The following is an 18,082-nucleotide window of genomic DNA, read 5'->3' on the forward strand; positions in this document are numbered from 1 at the left end:
GGAAAATGTCTCATTCAGGATTAGACGGCGCATCAGGGACAGATTGAATTAACAAATATTGAAAAATTCAGAAATTTCAAATCCAGGACTTACAACGACTTTTTTAATTAAATCAGCAAGGTCTTCCATGACATTGAACTCGTAAACTTTCTTCATGTCCCAGTCCAGGAACATCAAACTGGGGGAAACAGAAGCAATTGTTATTTTACAAAAGAAATCGTTATTATTTTATTATATAAATTATTATAACAGGAGGAATTATTATTTTACAAAAGGAATTGTTATTTAACAGAAGGAATTGTTATTTAATAGAAGGAATTGTTATTTAACAGAAGGAATTTTAATTTAACAGAAGGAAATGTTATTTAACAGAAGGAATTATTATTTAATAGAAGGAATTTTAATTTAACAGAAGAAATTATTATTTAACAGAAGGAATTTTAATTTAACAGAAGGAATTGTTATTTAATAGAAGGAATTGTTATTTAATAGAAGGAATTATTGTTTAACAAAAGGAATTGTTATTTAACAGAAGAAATTATTTAGCAGAAGGAATTATTATTTAATAGAAGGAATTGTTATTTAATGGAAGGAATTTTAATTTAACAGAATGAATTGCTACTTAACAGAAGGAATTATTATTTAATAGAAGGAATTTTAATTTAACAGAAGGAATTGTTATTTAATAGAAGGAATTGTTATTTAACAGAAGGAATTGTTATTTAATAGAAGGAATTATTATTTAATAGAAGGAATTGTTATTTAACAGAAGGAATTGTTATTTAATAGAAGGAATTATTATTTAGCAGAAAGAATTATTATTTAACAGAAGGAATTGTTATTTAAGAGAAGGAATTTTAATTCAGCAGAAGGAATTGTTATTTAGACAAACACCAGGCTGTTTCAGGGTCTGAATTATGAAGATTTAGAGGGATCAGAATTTCAAAATTCACATCCAGCCCTTCAGAGGAGGAAGGAGAAAAATAACAATAATTCAAAGAGGAAGAGCTGGGAAGGTTTTGCTGCTTTTGAAATGTCAGCACCTACAAAAATACCGAAATAGCCGAGATGTCAGCTGCCCAGAACCCCAAAGATTCCCAACTTCCGACTCCCAAGGGTTCCAAACTCCACAATCCCAAAGGCTCCAAACTCCACAATCCCAAAGATCCCAAACTCCCAAAGATCCCAAACTCCAGAAACCCAAAGATTCCAAATTTCAGATTCCCAAAGGTTCCAAACGCCACAATCCCCAAAGATTCCAAAATCCCAAAGATCCCAAAACTCAAAAATGCCAAAGATTTCAACCTCCCCAAAGACTCCAAACTTCAGATTTCCAAAGATTCCCAAACTCCAGAATCCCCAAGATTCCAAATTCCAGAATCCCCAGAGATTCCAAACTCCAGAATCCCAAAGATTCCAAACTCCAGAATCCCAAAGATTCCAAAGATTCCCAGACTCCCAAAGATTTCAAACTCCCGAATCCCCAAGATTCCAAATTCCAGATCCCCAAAGATTCCAGAATCCCAAACATTCCAAACTCCAAAATCCCAAACATCAAATCCAAAGTCCCCGAGATCCCCAAACTCCAAAATCCCAAAGATCCCAAAACTCCAGAATCCCAAAGGATCCAAACTCCCAAAGATCCCAAACTCCAGAATCCCCAAAGATTCCAAAGATTCCAAAAATCCCAAAGGTTCCAAACTCCAAAACCCCCAACATTCCAAACTCCAAACGAATCCAGACACCCAGATTCCCAAGGATTCCAAACTCCCAAAGATTCCCAAAGAATCCAAACTCCGAAAATCTCCCCAAAGGTTCCAAACTCCACAATCCCAAAAGATTCCAAACTCCAGAGTCCCAAATAATCCAAAGATTCCAAACTCCCAAAGATTCCAAAGACTCCAAACTCCACAATCCCAAAGATTCCAAACTCCAGAATCCCAAAGATTCCAAATTTCAGATTCCCCAAGATTCCAAACTCCAAAACCCCCAACATTCCAAACTCCAAAAGAATCCAGATTCCCAAAGATTCCAAACTTCAGATTCCCAAAGAATTCAAACTCCTAAAATCTCCCCAAAGATTCCAAACTCCACAATCCCAACGGTTCCAAACTCCAAAATCCCAAAGGTTCCAAACTCCAAAAGAATCCAAAGATTCCCAGATTCCTGAAGAATCCGAACTCCAAAATCCCCAAAACTCCAAACTCCCAAAGATTCCAAAGTCTCAAAGATTCCGAACTCCAAAATCCCAAAGATCCCAAACTCCAGAATCCCCAAAGATTCCAAAATCCCAAAGATCCCAAACTCCAAAATCCCCAGTATTCCAAACTCCCAAAGATTCCCAAAGATTCCCAGATTCCCAAAGGTTCCAAACTCCAAAATCCCAAACATTCCAAACTCCCAAAGATTCCAAAGATTCCCAGAATCCCCAAAGATTCCCAGGCTCCCAAAGATCCCAAATTCCAAAATCCCCAAGATCCCAAACTCCACAATCCCAAAGATTTCAAATTCCAAAATCCCCAATATTCCAAACTCCGAATCCCCAATATTCCAAACTTCAGATTCCCAAAGATCCCAAATTCCAAAATCCCAGAGATTCCAAACTCCAAAATTCCAGAGATTCCTAAACTGCAAAATCCCCACATTCCCAAAGTCCAAAATCCCCAAGATTCCAAACTCCAAACGAATCCAGATTCCCAGATTCCCAAAGATCCAAACTTCAGATTCCCAAAGAATCCAAACTCCTAAAATCTCCCCAAAGATTCCAAACTCCAGATTCTGAAATATTCCAAAGATTCCAAACTCCCAAAGATTCCAAACTCCCAAATCTCCCAGATTCCCAACTCCAGATTCCCAACTAATCCAAAGATTCCAAACTCCCAAAGATTCCCAAGACTCCAAACTCTAAAATCCCAAAGGTTCCAAACTCCCAAATCCCAAAGGTTCCAAAAATTCCCAGACTCCCAAAGATTTCAAACTCCAGAATCCCCAAGATTCCAAATTCCAGATCCCCAACGAGTCCAAATATTCCAAAATCCCAAACATTCCAAACTCCAGAATCCCAAAGATTCCAAAATCCACAATCCCAGAGATTTCAAACTCCCCAAAGATTCCAAACTCCAAAATCCCCAAGGTTCCAAATGCCCAAAGATTCCAAAGATTCCCAGATTCCCAAAGATTCCAAACTCCAGATTCCCAAAGATACCAAACGCCCCAAAGATTCCAAATTCCAAAATCCCCAAAGATTTCAAACTCGGAAATCCCAGAGATTCCAAACTCCAGATTCCCAAAGATTCCAAACTCCCAAAGATTCCCAAAGATTCCAAACTCCAAAAGAATCCAAAGATTCCCAGATTCCTGAAGAATCCAATCTCCAAAATCTCCAAAGATTCCAAACGCCCAAACATTCCAAAGTCTCAAAGATTCCAAACTCCAAAACCCCCAAAACTCCAAAATCCCAAACATTCCAAACTCCCAAAGATTCCAAAGATTCCCAGAATCCCCAAAGATTCCCAGGCTCCCAAAGATCCCAAATTCCAAAATCCCCAAGATCCCAAACTCCACAATCCCCAACATTCCAAACTTCAGATTCCCAAAGATCCCAAACCCCAAAACACCAAAAAAGTCAAACACCAGAATCCCAAAGATCCCAAAATCCACAGTCCCAGAGATTCCAAACTCCCCAAAGATTCCAAATTTAAGATCCCCAAAGATTCCAAACTCGGAAATCCCAGAGATTCCAAACTCCAAACTCCCCAATATTCCAAATTCCCAAAGATTCCCAAAGATTCCAAACTCCACAATCCCCAAGATTCCAAACTCCTAAAGAATCTAAACTCCAAAATCCCCAAAACTCCAAAATCCCCAAGATTCCAAAACTCCAAAATCCCAAACATTCCCCAAACTCCAGAATCCCCAAAGATTCCAAAATCCCAAAGGTTCCACATTCCAAAATCCCAAACATCCCAAACTCCCAAAGATTCCAAAGATTCCCAGAACCCCCAAAGATTCCCAGACTCCCAAAGATCCCAAATTTCAGATTCCCGAAGATCCCAAACTCCACAATCCCAAAGATTTCAAATTCCAAAATCCCCAATATTCCAAACTCCGAATCCCCAATATTCCAAACTTCAGATTCCCGAAGATCCCAAACTCCACAATCCCAAAGATTCCAAATTCCAAAATCCCAAAGATTCCAAACTCCAAAGGAATCCAGATTCCCAAAGATTCAAACTTCAGATTCCCAAAGAACCCAAACTCCAAAATCCCAAAGGTTCCAAACTCCAAAATCCCAAAGATTCCCAGACTCCTAAAGATTCCAAATTTCAGATTCCCAAAGATTCCAAAGATTCCAAAATCCCAAACATTCCAAACTCCAAAATCCCAAACATCAAATCCAAAGTCCCCAAGATTCCCAAACTCCAAAATCCCAAAGATCCCAAACTCCAGAATCCCAAAGATTTCAAATTTCAGATTCCCAAAGATCCCAAACTCCAAAATCCCCAAAGATTCCCAGAATCCCAAAGATTCCAAAACTCCAAAATCCCCAAGGATTCCAGAGTCCAAAAGATTGCAAATTCCCAAAGATTCCAAATTTCAGATTCCCAAACATTCCAAAATCCCAAACATCCCAAACTCCAAAATCCCAAAGATCCCAAAGATTCCAAAAATCCCAAAGATTCCAAACTCCAAAACCCCCAACATTCCAAACTCCAAAAGAATCCAGGCTCCCAGATTCCCAAAGATTCCAAACTCCCAAATCCCAAAGATTCCAAACTCCCAAATCCCCCAGATTCCCAACTCCAGATTCCCAAATAATCCAAAGATTGCAAACTCCACAATCCCCAAGACTCCAAACTCCAAAATTCCAAAGATTCCAAATTCCAAAATCCCAAATATTCCAAACTCCAAAATTCCAAAGATTCCAAATTTCAGATCCCCAAAGATTCCAAAGATTCCAAAATCCCCGAGATTCCAAACTCCAAAATTCCAAACATCAAATCCAAAGTCCCCAAAATTCCCAAACTCCACAATCCCCAAGACTCCAAATTCCCAAAGATCCCAAACTCCAAAATCCCGAAGATCCCAAAACTCCCAAAGGTCCCAAACTCCAGAATCCCAAAGATTTCAAATTTCAGATTCCCAAAGATTCCAAACTCAAAAATCCCAAAGATCCCAAAGATTCCAAAATCCCAAACATCAAATCCAAATTCCCCAAGATCCCAAACTGCCAAAGGTGCCAAAGATTTCAAATTTCAGATTCCCAAAGATTCCAAACTCCAGAATCCCCAAGGATTCCAAAAATCCCAAAGGTTCCAAACTCCAAAACCCCCAACATTCCAAACTCCAAACTAATCCAGATTCCCAGATTCCCAAAGATTCCAAACTTCAGATTCCCAAAGGTTCCAAACTCCCAAATCCCTCAGATTCCCAACTCCTGATTCCCAACTAATCCAAAGATTACCAACTCCAAAATCCACAAAAATTCCAAACTCCAAAATCCCCAAAGATTCCAAACTCCAGAATCCCAAAGATCCCAAACTCCAGAATCCTAAAGGTTCCAAAATCCAAAAATCCCAAAGGTCCCAAACTCCACAATCCCAAAGATTTCAAATTCCAGAATCCCCAATATTCCAAACTCCAAATCCCCAATATTCCAAACTTCAGATTCCCAAAGATTCCAAACTCCAAAATTCCAAAGATTCCAAATTCCAAAATCCCAAAGATCCCAAACTCCAAAATTCCAAAGATTCCAAATTCCAGATCCCCAAAGATCCCAAATTCCAAAATCCCCGAGATTCCAAATTCCAAAATTCCAAACATCAAATCCAAAGTCCCCAAAATTCCCAAACTCCACAATCCCCAAGACTCCAAATTCCCAAAGATCCCAAACTCCAAAATCCCAAAGATCCCAAAACTCCCAAAGGTCCCAAACTCCAGAATCCCAAAGATTTCAAATTTCAGATTCCCAAAGATCCCAAATTCCAAAATCCCCGAGATTCCAAACTCCAAAATTCCAAACATCAAATCCAAACTCCCCAAAATTCCCAAACTCCACAATCCCCAAGACTCCAAATTCCAAACTCCCAAAGATTTCAAATTTCAGATTCCCAAAGATTCCAAACTCCAAACTCCCCAAGGATTCCAAAAATCCCAAAGGTTCCAAACTCCAAACTCCCCAAGGATTCCAAAAATCCCAAAGGTTCCAAACTCCAAACTCCCCAAGGATTCCAAACTCCAAAAGATTGCAAATTCCCAAAGATTCCCAACTCCAGAATCCCAGAGATCCCAAACTCCAGAAACTCAATCTGAATTTTTTAAATTTATTTTTTCCTGTTGATTCAAGAACTTCTGACCTCAACCGATCCCAGCATTTCTGCACCAGCCGGAGCCTGATGGAAACAGGCACGGAATTCCCACAGGAACGCGGAACAGGGGGAGGACTGGGAGGGAATTCCCTTGGAAAATTGGGAATGTTTGGAGGGAAATGCCCTTGGAGAACAGGGAAGATTTGGAGGGATTGCCTCTGGAAAATGGGAATATTTGGAGGGAAATTCTTTTGGAAAAGTGGGAAGATTTGGAGGGAAATTCCCCCGGAAAATGGGAATATTTGGAGGGAAATGCCCTTGGAATATTGGGAATATTTGGAGGGAAATTCCCCTGGAAAATGGGAATATTTGGAGGAAATGCCGTTGGAAAACTGGGAGGATTTGGAGGGAAATTCCCTTGGAAAAATGGGAATATTTGGAGGAAATTCCCTTGGAAAATGGGAATATTGGGAGGAATTGCCCCTGGAAAATGGGAATATTTGGAGGGAAATGCCCTTGGAAAACTGGGAGGATTTGGAGGGAAATGCCCTTGGAAAAGTGGGAATATTTGGAGGAATTGCCCCTGGAAAAGTGGGAGGATTTAGAGGGAAATTCTTTTGGAAAATGGGAATATTTGCAGGAATTCCCTAGAAAATGGGAATATTTGCAGGAATCCCCTGTTAAATGGGAATATTTGGAACTAAATCCCCTTGGAAAATGGGAATGTTTGGAAGGGAACTCTTTTGGAAAATGGGAATGTTTGGAACTAAATCCCCTTGGAAAATGGGAATGTTTGGAAGGAAATTCTTTTGGAAAATGGGAATATTTGGAACTAAATTCCCTTGGAAAATGGGAATGTTTGGAAGGGAACTCTTTTGGAAAATGGGAATGTTTGGAAGGAAATTCTTTTGGAAAATGGGAATGTTTGGAAGGGAATCCCCTTGGAAAACGGGAATGTTTGGAAGGGAATCCCCTTGGAAAACGGGGATGTTTGGAAGGAAATCCCCTTGGAAAATGGGAATGTTTGGAAGGAAACTCTTTTGGAAAATGGGAATGTTTGGAAGGAAATCCCCTTGGAAAACGGGGATGTTTGGAAGGAAACTCTTTTGGAAAATGGGAATGTTTGGAAGGAAATCCCCTTGGAAAACAGGAATGTTTGGAAGGAAATCCCCTTGGAAAACGGGGATGTTTGGAAGGAAATCCCCTTGGAAAACGGGAATGTTTGGAAGGGAATCCCCTTGGAAAAGGGGGATGTTTGGAAGGAAATCCCCTTGGAAAACGGGGATGTTTGGAAGGGAATCCCCTTGGAAAAGGGGGATGTTTGGAAGGAAATCCCCTTGGAAAACGGGGATGTTTGGAAGGGAATCCCCTTGGAAAAGGGGGATGTTTGGAAGGAAATCCCCTTGGAAAAGGGGGATGTTTGCAGAAGGCCCCGTTCCAGCGGCGCTCACCAGAAGGTGTCCAGGAAGGCCGTGCTCTCCCTGGTGAACAGCGCGCACCAGAAGATGCGGATTTTGATCACGTTGCAAATCTCCCTCAGCTGCGGCACCGGCAGCGAGCACCAAACCTCGCACGGATCCACCCCTGCGCAAACGGCAATTCAGGGCACCCATCAGCACCGCAGGAGAGAAAATACCCAAATTCATCTTCATTTCAGCCATTGCAAAGTGAAAAAAATACCGAAATTCATCTTCATTTCAGCCATTGCAAAGTGAAAAAAATACCGAAATTCATCTTCATTTCAGCCATTGCAAAGTGAAAAAAATACCGAAATTCATCTTCATTTCAGCCATTGCAAAGTGAAAAAAATACCGCAATTCATCTTCATTTCAGCCATTGCAAAGTGAAAAAAACATTGGAATTCATCTCTATTTCAGCCATTCCAAAGTGAAAAAAATATTGAAATTCATCTTCATTTCAGCCATTGCAAAGTGAAAAAAATATCGAAATTCATCTCTATTTCAGCCATTAAAAATTCCAAATAAATACCAATAAATATTATAATAAATATTAATAAAATAAATATAAATATAAATACAATAATAAGAATAATAATAAATAAAATTAAATATACTGGTTCATAAATACCAATAAATATTAAAATAAAGTGCAAAGTGCCAAGAAATATTGAAATAAATCATTATTTCAGGCATTATAAATACCAAATAAATACCAATAAATATTATAATAAATATTAATAAAATAAATATAAATATAAATATAAATATAATAATAAGAATAATAATAAATAAAATTAAATATACTGGTATATAAATACCAAGAAATATTAAAATAAAGGATTAATTCAGGCATTCCAAAGTGCCAAGAAATATTGAAATAAATCATTATTTCAGGCATTATAAATACCAAATAAATACCAATAAATATTATAATAAATATTAATAAAATAAATATAAATATAAATATAAATATAAATATAAATATAAATACAATAATAAGAATAATAATAAAGAAAATTAAATATACTGGTATATAAATACCAAGAAATATTAAAATAAAGGATGAATTCAGGCACCCCAAAGTGCCAAGAAATATTGAAATAAATCTTTATTTCCGGCATTATAAATACCAAATAAATACCAATAAATATTATAATAAATATTAATAAAATAAATATAAATATAAATATAAATACAATAATAATAAAAATAATAATAAATAAAATTAAATATACTGGTATATAAATACCAATAAATATTAAAATAAAGGATGAATTCAGGCATTCCAAAGTGCCAAGAAATATTGAAATAAATCATTATTTCAGGCATTATAAATACCAAATAAATACCAATAAATATTATAATAAATATCAATAACATAAATAAATAAAATAATAATGATATATATTTAATGAAATTAAATATACTGGTATATAAATACCAATAAATAATGAAATAAAGGATTATTTCAGGTATTCCAAAGTGCCAAAAACACCGAAATCATCTTTATTTCAGCCATTCCAAAGTGAAAAAAATATTGAAATAAATCTTTATTTCAGGCATTGCAAAGGGCCAAAAACACTAAAATCAATCATTATTTCAGGCATTATAAATACAAAATAAATACCATTAAATATTGTAATAAATATCAATGAAATAAATATAAATATAAATACAAATATAAATATATTTATATTTATATTTATTTATATTTATATATTTAAAATATATAAGTATATAATATATTTATATATTATAAAATATATAAATAATATATATAAAATATATTATATATATTTATATATTATATCATATCTTTCTATAATATATAAATATGTAATATATTTATATTTATATTTATAAATATAAATACAAACATATATTTATATATAAATATATAATTATATATTTACATATAAATATAAATATAAATATAAATAATAATAGTAATAATAATCATAATAATAATAATTAAATATACTGGTATATAAATACCAATAAATATTAAAATAAAGGATGAATTCAGGCATTCCAAAGTGCCAAAAAACATTGAAATAATCTTTATTTCAGGCATTATAAATACCAAATACATACCATTAAATATTATAATAAATATTAATAAAATAAATATGAATATAAATATAAATATAAATGTAAATACAAATATAAATACAAATATAATAAATAATAAAAATAATAATAATAATAGCAATAGTAATAATAATAATAATAATAATAATAAAAAAATATATACTGGTATATAAATCCCAATAAATATTAAAATAAAGGATGAATTCAAGCATTCCAAAGTGCCAAAAAACATCGAAATAAATCATTATTTCAGGCATTATAAATACCAAACAAATACCATTACATATTGTAATAAATAAATAAATAAATAATTTTAAAAGGCAGGGAAAAAAGGAAAAAGAGAGGGAAAAGGTGGGGGAAAAGGGAAAAAGACAAGACAAGGAAAAAGGCGGGAAAAAGATGGGAAAAAAGACGGGAAAAAAAGGAGGGGAAAAGGAGAAGGGAAAAGGAGAAGGGAAAAGGAGAGGGGAAAAGGAGAAGGGAAAAGGAGAGGGGGAAAAAGACAAGACAGGGGAAAAGACAGGAAAAGGAAAAAGACAGGAAAAGGAAAAAGACAGGGAAAAGGAAAAAGACAGGGAAAAGGTGGGGAAAAAAGGAAAAAGACAGGAAAAGGAAAAAGACAGGGAAAAGTAGGGAAAACACAAGAAAGGGAAAAGATAAGAAAGGGAAAATACAGGGGAAATACAGGGGAAAGACGGGAAAAAGGGAGGGGAAAAGGAGAGAAAAAAGGCAGGGGAAAGACAAGGCAGGGAAAATACAGGGGGAAATCCAGCAGAAAAGGCAGGGAAAAGGCAGGGACAAGATGGGGAAAAAGATGGGGAAAAGACAGGGAAAAGATGGGAAAATACAGGGGGAAATACAGGGGGAAATACAGGGGGAATACAGGGGGAAAGGCAGGGAAAAGGGGAAAAGAAAGGAAAAAAGGCAGGAGAAAAGGAAGAGAAAAAGGCAGGAGAAAAAGACAAGGCAGGGAAAAGACAGAAAAAGGGCAGGGAAAAGGCAGGGAAAAAAAGAAAAAGAGAGGGAAAAGGTGGGGGAAAAGGGAAAAAGACAAGACAAGGAAAAAGGCGGGGAAAAGATGGGAAAAAAGACGGGAAAAAAAGGAGGGGAAAAGGAGAAGGGAAAAAGAGAAGGGAAAAGGAGAGGGGAAAAGGAGAAGGGAAAAAGAGAAGGGAAAAGGAGAGGGGAAGGTGGGAAAAAGGCTGGGAAAAGACAAGACAGGGAAAAAGGGGAAAAGACAGGGAAAAAGACAAGAGAAAAGACAGGAAAAAAGACAAGAGAAAAGACAGGGAAAAAGGGGAAAAGACAGGGAAAAAGACAAGAGAAAAGACAGGAAAAAAGGCAGGGAAAAGGCAGGGAAAAGGGAAAAGACAAGACGGGAAATGAGAGGGGAAAGGGAAGAAAAAGAGGGGGAAAGAGAGGGAGAAAAACCAGGAAAAAAGAGAGGGAAAAAAGAAGGCAGGAAAAAAGAAGGCAGGAAAAAAGACAGGGAAAAGGACAGGAAAAAGACATGGAAAAGGTGGGGAATAAAAGGAAAAAGGGGAAAAGAGAACAGGAAAAAGACAGGGGAAAAGAAAGGGAAAAAGACAAAAAAGGGAAAAGATAAGACAGGGAAAATACAGGGGAAATACAGCGGAAAAGGCAGGGAAAAGACAGGAAAAGGACAGGGAAAAGGCAGGGAAAAAGGAAAAAGAAAGGGAAAAGGTGGGGAAAAGGGAAAAAGACAAGATAAGGAAAAAGGCGGGAAAAAGATGGGAAAAAAGACGGGAAAAAAAGGAGGGGAAAAGGAGAAGGGAAAAAGAGAAGGGAAAAGGAGAGGGGAAGGTGGGAAAAAGGCTGGGAAAAGACAAGACAGGGAAAAAGGGGAAAAGACAGGGAAAAAGACAAGAGAAAAGACAGGAAAAAAGGCAGGGAAAAGGCAGGGAAAAGGAAAAAGACAAGACGGGAAATGAGAGGGGAAAGGGAAGAAAAAGAGGGGGAAAGAGAGGGAGAAAAACCAGGAAAAAAGAGAGGGAAAAAAGAAGGCAGGAAAAAAGAAGGCAGGAAAAAAGAAGGCAGGAAAAAAGACAGGGAAAAGGACAGGAAAAAGACATGGAAAAGGTGGGGAATAAAAGGAAAAAGGGGAAAAGAGAACAGGAAAAAGACAGGGGAAAAGAAAGGGAAAAAGACAAGAAAGGGAAAAGATAAGACAGGGAAAATACAGGGGAAATACAGCGGAAAAGGCAGGGAAAAGACAGAAAAAGGACAGGGAAAAGGCAGGGAAAAAGGAAAAAGAGAGGGAAAAGGTGGGGAAAAGGGAAAAAGACAAGATAAGGAAAAAGGCGGGAAAAAGATGGGAAAAAAGACGGGAAAAAAAGGAGGGGAAAAAGGAGAAGGGAAAAAGAGAAGGGAAAAGGAGAGGGGAAGGTGGGAAAAAGGCTGGGAAAAGACAAGACAGGGAAAAAGGGGAAAAGACAGGGAAAAAGACAAGAGAAAAGACAGGAAAAAAGGCAGGGAAAAGGCAGGGAAAAGGGAAAAGACAAGACGGGAAATGAGAGGGGAAAGGGAAGAAAAAGAGGGGGAAAGAGAGGGAGAAAAACCAGGAAAAAAGAGAGGGAAAAAAGAAGGCAGGAAAAAAGAAGGCAGGAAAAAAGACAGGGAAAAGGACAGGAAAAAGACATGGAAAAGGCGGGGAATAAAAGGAAAAAGGGGAAAAGAGAACAGGAAAAAGACAGGGGAAAAGAAAGGGAAAAAGACAAGACAGGGAAAAGACAAGACAGGGAAAATACAGGGGAAATACAGCGGAAAAGGCAGGGAAAAGACAGGAAAAGGACAGGGAAAAGGCAGGGAAAAAGGAAAAAGAGAGGGAAAAGGAAAAAGACATTGAAAAGGTGGGGAAAAAGGGGAAAAAGACAAGACAGGGGAAAAGGCAGGGAAAATAGAGGGGGAAAGGTGGGAAAAAGGGAGGGGAAAAGAGAGGGGGAAAAAAACAGGGGAAAAGGGGAAAAGGCAGGGAAAAGGGAAAAGACAAGACAGGAAAAGAGAGGGGAAAGAGAAGAAAAAGAGAGGGGGGAAAAGAGAGGGAGAAAGACAAGGGAAAAAAACAGGAAAAAATAAGGCAGGGAAAAGGACAGGGAAAAGACAAGACAGGGAAAAAGGCAGGAGAAAAGACAGGGAAAAAGGGAAAAAGACAGGGAAAAAGACAAGAAAGGGAAAAGATAAGACAGGGAAAATAGAAGGGGGAACACAGCAGAAAAGGCAGGGAAAAGACAGGAAAAGGATGGGAAAAAGGCAGGGAAAAGACAAGGAAAAAGGGAGAAAGGCAGGGAAAAGACAGGGAAAAGAAAGGGGAAAAGGTGGGAAAAAGGGAGGGGAAAAGAGATAGAAAAGGCAGGGAAAAGGGAAAAGACAGGAAAAAAGATGGGGAAAAGGCAGGGGAAGAGATGGGGAAGATGGGGAAAAGACAGGAAAAAGCAGGGGAAAAGCAGGGGGAAAAAAGAGGGAAAAACAGAGAAAAATCAGAGGAAAAAGGCAGGGAAAAGAGACAGGGAGAAAAAGGCAGGGAAAAAAGGAAAAAACAAAAAAGACAGGAGAAAAGACAGGAAAAAGATGGGAAAAAACAGGGAAAAAGACAGGGAAAATACAAGAGAGGGGAAAAGGCAAGGAAAAGGCAGGGAAAAAAAAAACAGGAAAAAAGATGGGGAAAAGGAGAGGGAAAAAGAGAAGGAAAAAGGCAGGGGAAGAGACCAGGAAAAGATGGGAAAAAGATGGGGAAAAAATGGGGAAAAGATGAGAAAAAGGCAAGGGGGAAAGGCAAGGCAGGAAAAAGGCATGGCAGGAAAAAGAGAGGGAAAAGATGGAAAAAAGCAGGGAAAAGGCAGGAAAAAACCCACAAAAATACACAGAAAAATTACGCAAAAAAAAAATTACGCAAAAAAAATTACACAAAAAAAATTACGCAAAAAAAATTACGCAAAAAATTTACGCGAAAAAAATTACGAAAAAAATTACGAGAAAGAAAAGACACCAAAAAACCACACAAAAAAAAAAACCACACCAAAAAAAAACCACCCACAAAAAAACACACAAAAAATATTTCCCTTTCCACAGCTGTTTATCTGCTTATTCCCACAAATCAGGGGTTGGTGCAGAAAATATCATTTTGAATTTGAGCCATCTGTTTTTCTGCCACTGGGGATTTTTGGTGAATTATTACTGCAAAAAAACCCCAAAAAATGGAAATTGTGTTTAGACCTACACAGGTAAAACCACCAGCCTTGAATTTCCACCCTCACAGCATTCATTGCCTGCGTTTATGTAAATATTGCTGAATATTTCATTTATATTAGGAGAAACGGGTGAGAACTGTGCCAGGGTAACAGAATATAACAATGTTTCTGCTAAAAAATAATAATGAACCAATTTTCAGGCAAAATAAAGAAAAATAAAATAAAATAGCAATCCAAAGATCCAAGAAATGAAGAATATTGGTTTTGTTTCCATACCTGTTTTAGGTTTACACGGCACCGTCTGTCCAAAGGTTCCATGATCCTAAAGATAAACACATTATTGACATATTTATATGTAATATATAAATATATTTACCATTTATTACATTGCACAGCCAATAGCAAACAAAGAAAGCCAAGCCAGGAACAAAGAAAGAATTTTGTTTGGAGGAAAAAAAAAGAATATTTACCTGGATTCCCATTAAAAAAATGGCCACAGGTTATGAATGGACAGGAAAAGTTTTACACTATTAAAACAACATTTAAACAATATTTTCAATCACACTAGGAAGGGATTCTAGGAGTTCATAATTCAGGCAGCAAAATCGTGTTCAAGAGGACCTGATTAGACTCAAAAGTTTAAGAAAGTGACCAAGTTTTTAAAAAAAATCAAAAATAATAATTACATTTTGACACTGAATGTGTATTTAAATAAAACCATGTACAGCAAAATAAAGGGAGTTGATTTAGTCTTTCATGTTACTTCTAAGGGGTTTAACCCCACTCGAGCACCTCAAGCTGAAAAATAAATTATTTATTCTGATTTATAGATCCCTACAGAGTCTGTAATTTTAGCAAACATCACAAATGAGTGATTTAATGAACACTCTGTATCACAGGAAATGCTGCATTATCATTTCACAGAAATACAGAAACTATCAAATTCATGGATTTAACAGGCCAGGATACACAAGAGCAAAGAGGAGAAAAAACTAAATTGTGATTTAAAAATCTGCTCATCCGGAAAGACAACTGAGAGCTCTTAAAGAGTTTTGTTTGGGCAGCAGCAAACAGCCAAAAAATCCTTCACTGGTGGAAATAAATTCTGAATGGAATCACAGGCATTAAAAACTCACATCACACCCCTCAGAGGAGGAAGGAGACAAATAAGAATAATTAAATAGCTGAAATCACAGGAAATAAAAGTTGAAATCCACAGCCCAAGAGCTGAAATCCCAGGAGGCAGGAGCTGAAATCCCACAAGAAGCTGAAATTCCACAGGTCAAGAGCTGAACCACGGGCCAAAAGCTGAAATCCCAGGAAACCAGGGCTGAAATCCCAGGAGCCAAAAGCTGAAATCCCACAGGGGAAGAGCTGAAATCCCTCAGGAACCAATTGGTGAAATTCCACAAGCCCAAGAGCTGAAATCCCAGGAACCCAGAGCTGAAATCCCAGGAACCAAAACCTGAAATCCCAGGAACTCAGAGCAGAAATCCCACAGGGCAAGAGCTCAAATCCCACAAGAAACTGGAATTCCACAGGTCAAGAGCTGAAGTCCCAAAGACCAAGAGATGAAATTCCACAAGTCCAAGAGCTGAAATCCCAGGAACCAAGAGCTGAAATTCCACAGGTCAAGAGCTGAAATTCCAGGGCCCAGAGGTGAAATCCCAGGAACCCAGAGCTGAAATCCCAGGAGCCAAGTGCTGAAATCCCGCAAGGGAAGAGCGGAAATCCCACAGGAGCCAAGAGCTCAAATCCCAGGAACCCAGCGCTGAAATCCTACAGGCCAAGAGCTGAAATCCCAGGAACCCAGACCTGAAATCCCAGGAACCAAAACCTGAAATCCCAGGAACTCAGAGCAGAAATCCCACAGGGCAAGAGCTCAAATCCCACAGGCCAAGAGCTGAAATCCCACAGGCCAAGAGCTGAAATCCCACAAGAAACTGGAATTCCACAGGTCAAGAGCTGAAGTCCCAAAGACCAAGAGATGAAATTGCACAAGTCCAAGAGCTGAAATCCCAGGAACCAAGAGCTGAAATCCCACAGGGCAAGAGCTGAAATCCCAGGGACCAACAGCAGAAATCCCAGGAACCAAGAGCTGAAATTCCACAGGTCAAGAGCTGAAATCCCTCAGAAACCAACAGCTCAAATCCCAGGAATCCAAAGGTGAAATCCCAGGAACTAAGAACTGAAATCCCAGGAAGCCAGAGCTGAAATCCTACAGGCCAAGAGCTCAAATCCCACAGGCCAAGAGCCGAAAACCCAGGGGCCAAGAGCTGAAATCTCAGGGGCCCAGAGGAGAAATTCCAGGAACACAGAGGAGAAATTCCACAGGCCAAGAGCTGAAATCCCACAAGAAACTGAAATTCCACAGGTTAAGAGCTGAAGTCCCACAGGGCAAGAGCTGAAATCCCAGAAACTGAAATTCCAGGGGCCAAGAGCTGAAATCCCTCAACTCAAGAGCTGAAATACCACAGGGCAAGAGTTAAAATCCCAGGAAGCCAGAGCTGAAATCCAAGGAACCAAGAGCTGAAATCCTAGGAACGAAAAGCTGAAAGAAATCCCAGGGGCCAAGAGCTGAATTCCCAGGAGACAAGAGCTGAATTCCAGGGAAACCAGGGCTGAAATCCCAGGGGCCAAGAGCTGAAATCCCACAGGCCAAGAGCTGAAATCCCACAGGCCAAGAGCTGAAACCTCAGGAACCAAGAGCTGAAATCCCAGGAACTCAGAGCTGAAATCCCAGGAGCCCAGAGCTGAAATCCCACAGGGCTAGAGCTGAAATCCCAGTGCCCCAGAGCTGAAATCCCAGGAAGCCAGAGCAGAAATCCCAGGAACCAAGAGCTGAAATCCCAGGGGCCAAGAGCTGAAATCCCAGGAAGCCAGAGCTGAAATCCCAGGAACCAAAAGCTGAAATCCCAGGGGCCAAGAGCTGAAATCCCAGGGGCCAAGAGCTGAAATCCCAATGCCCCAGAGCTGAAATCCCAGGTAGCCAGAGCTGAAATCCCAGTGCCCCAGAGCTGAAATCCCAGTGCCCCAGAGGCTCAATCCTGTGGGATCTCAGCCTCTCAGAACTGGGGTGCAGGGTGACCGAGACCACCCCTGGGGGGCTCGGGAGTCCTGGAATGTTGCCAGAAATGTCTGGTGGCTGCACTTTGATCCCACAGGGGAGACGACATCAGTATGAGGACGGGAGGATTTCACTGGGGTGAATGGTGAAGGGATAAGTTAATTGGAGTGTGAGACACAGGGTTTAAGATTTCTGTACAGGGGGGTCTAGAGAAGTAAGATGGAGGAATTGGGGCGTGCCCTTCTCCTTCTTCTTCTTCTTCTTGGCCTCCATCTTCTGTGGTGGTGTTGGCACTCTGGGATTGGACCTTACTAAAGTGTACTGGTTAATAAGGGTGAAAGGTATTGGAGAAAAATGATAAATATTGTATACGTAACTCCGGGTATAAAGATAGACGACCGCCCCAGGGGCTCTCAGTGTGTGCCCATGGCTGACTGCTGAGCAGAACTCTGTCAGGCCAAGAGAAAATCTTTTAGATAAGCAATTAATAAACACCGAGACCGAGAAAAGATCTGAAGTCCCTTCTCGTCCTTTGGAGCGCGGGCGGCCCAAGGCCACCTCGGGCCTTTCCAGACCATCTAAACAGCCGAAAATCCGACACAATCCCAGGGGCCAAGAGCTGAAATCCCAGTGTCCCAGAGCTGAAATCCCAATGCCCCAGAGCTGAAACCCCAGGGCCCCAGAGGCTCAATCCCAGTGCCCCAGAGCTGAAATCCCAGGAGCCCCGAGGCTCAATCCCAGTGCCCCAGAGCTGAAATCCCAGGAGCCCAGAGCTGAAATCCCAGGAGCCCTGAGGCTCAATCCCAGTGCCCCAGAGCTGAAACCCCAGGGCCCCAGAGGCTCAATCCCAGTGCCCCAGAGCTGAAACCCCAGGCAGCCAGAGCTGAAATCCCAATGCCCCAGAGCTGAAATCCCAGGAGCCCTGAGGCTCAATCCCAGTGCCCCAGA

At 39.3% G+C, this 18,082-nt stretch overlaps 1 protein-coding gene across 1 annotated transcript in view; it reads right to left on the reverse strand.

The window, feature by feature from the left end:
- Positions 1–18,082, reverse strand: part of TTC3 (tetratricopeptide repeat domain 3) — a 126,734-nt gene that overhangs the window by 106,201 nt on the left and 2,451 nt on the right. The window contains 3 exon segments of the mRNA XM_054290020.1: positions 94–178; positions 7,760–7,892; positions 14,344–14,389. Coding sequence (XP_054145995.1) covers positions 94–178; positions 7,760–7,892; positions 14,344–14,389 — 264 coding nt within the window.

This window comes from Melozone crissalis, unplaced genomic scaffold, assembly GCF_028551555.1.
Source record: "Melozone crissalis strain CALT ecotype California unplaced genomic scaffold, PUWL_Pcris_2 ptg000075l_1, whole genome shotgun sequence".
NCBI lineage: Eukaryota > Metazoa > Chordata > Aves > Passeriformes > Passerellidae > Melozone > Melozone crissalis.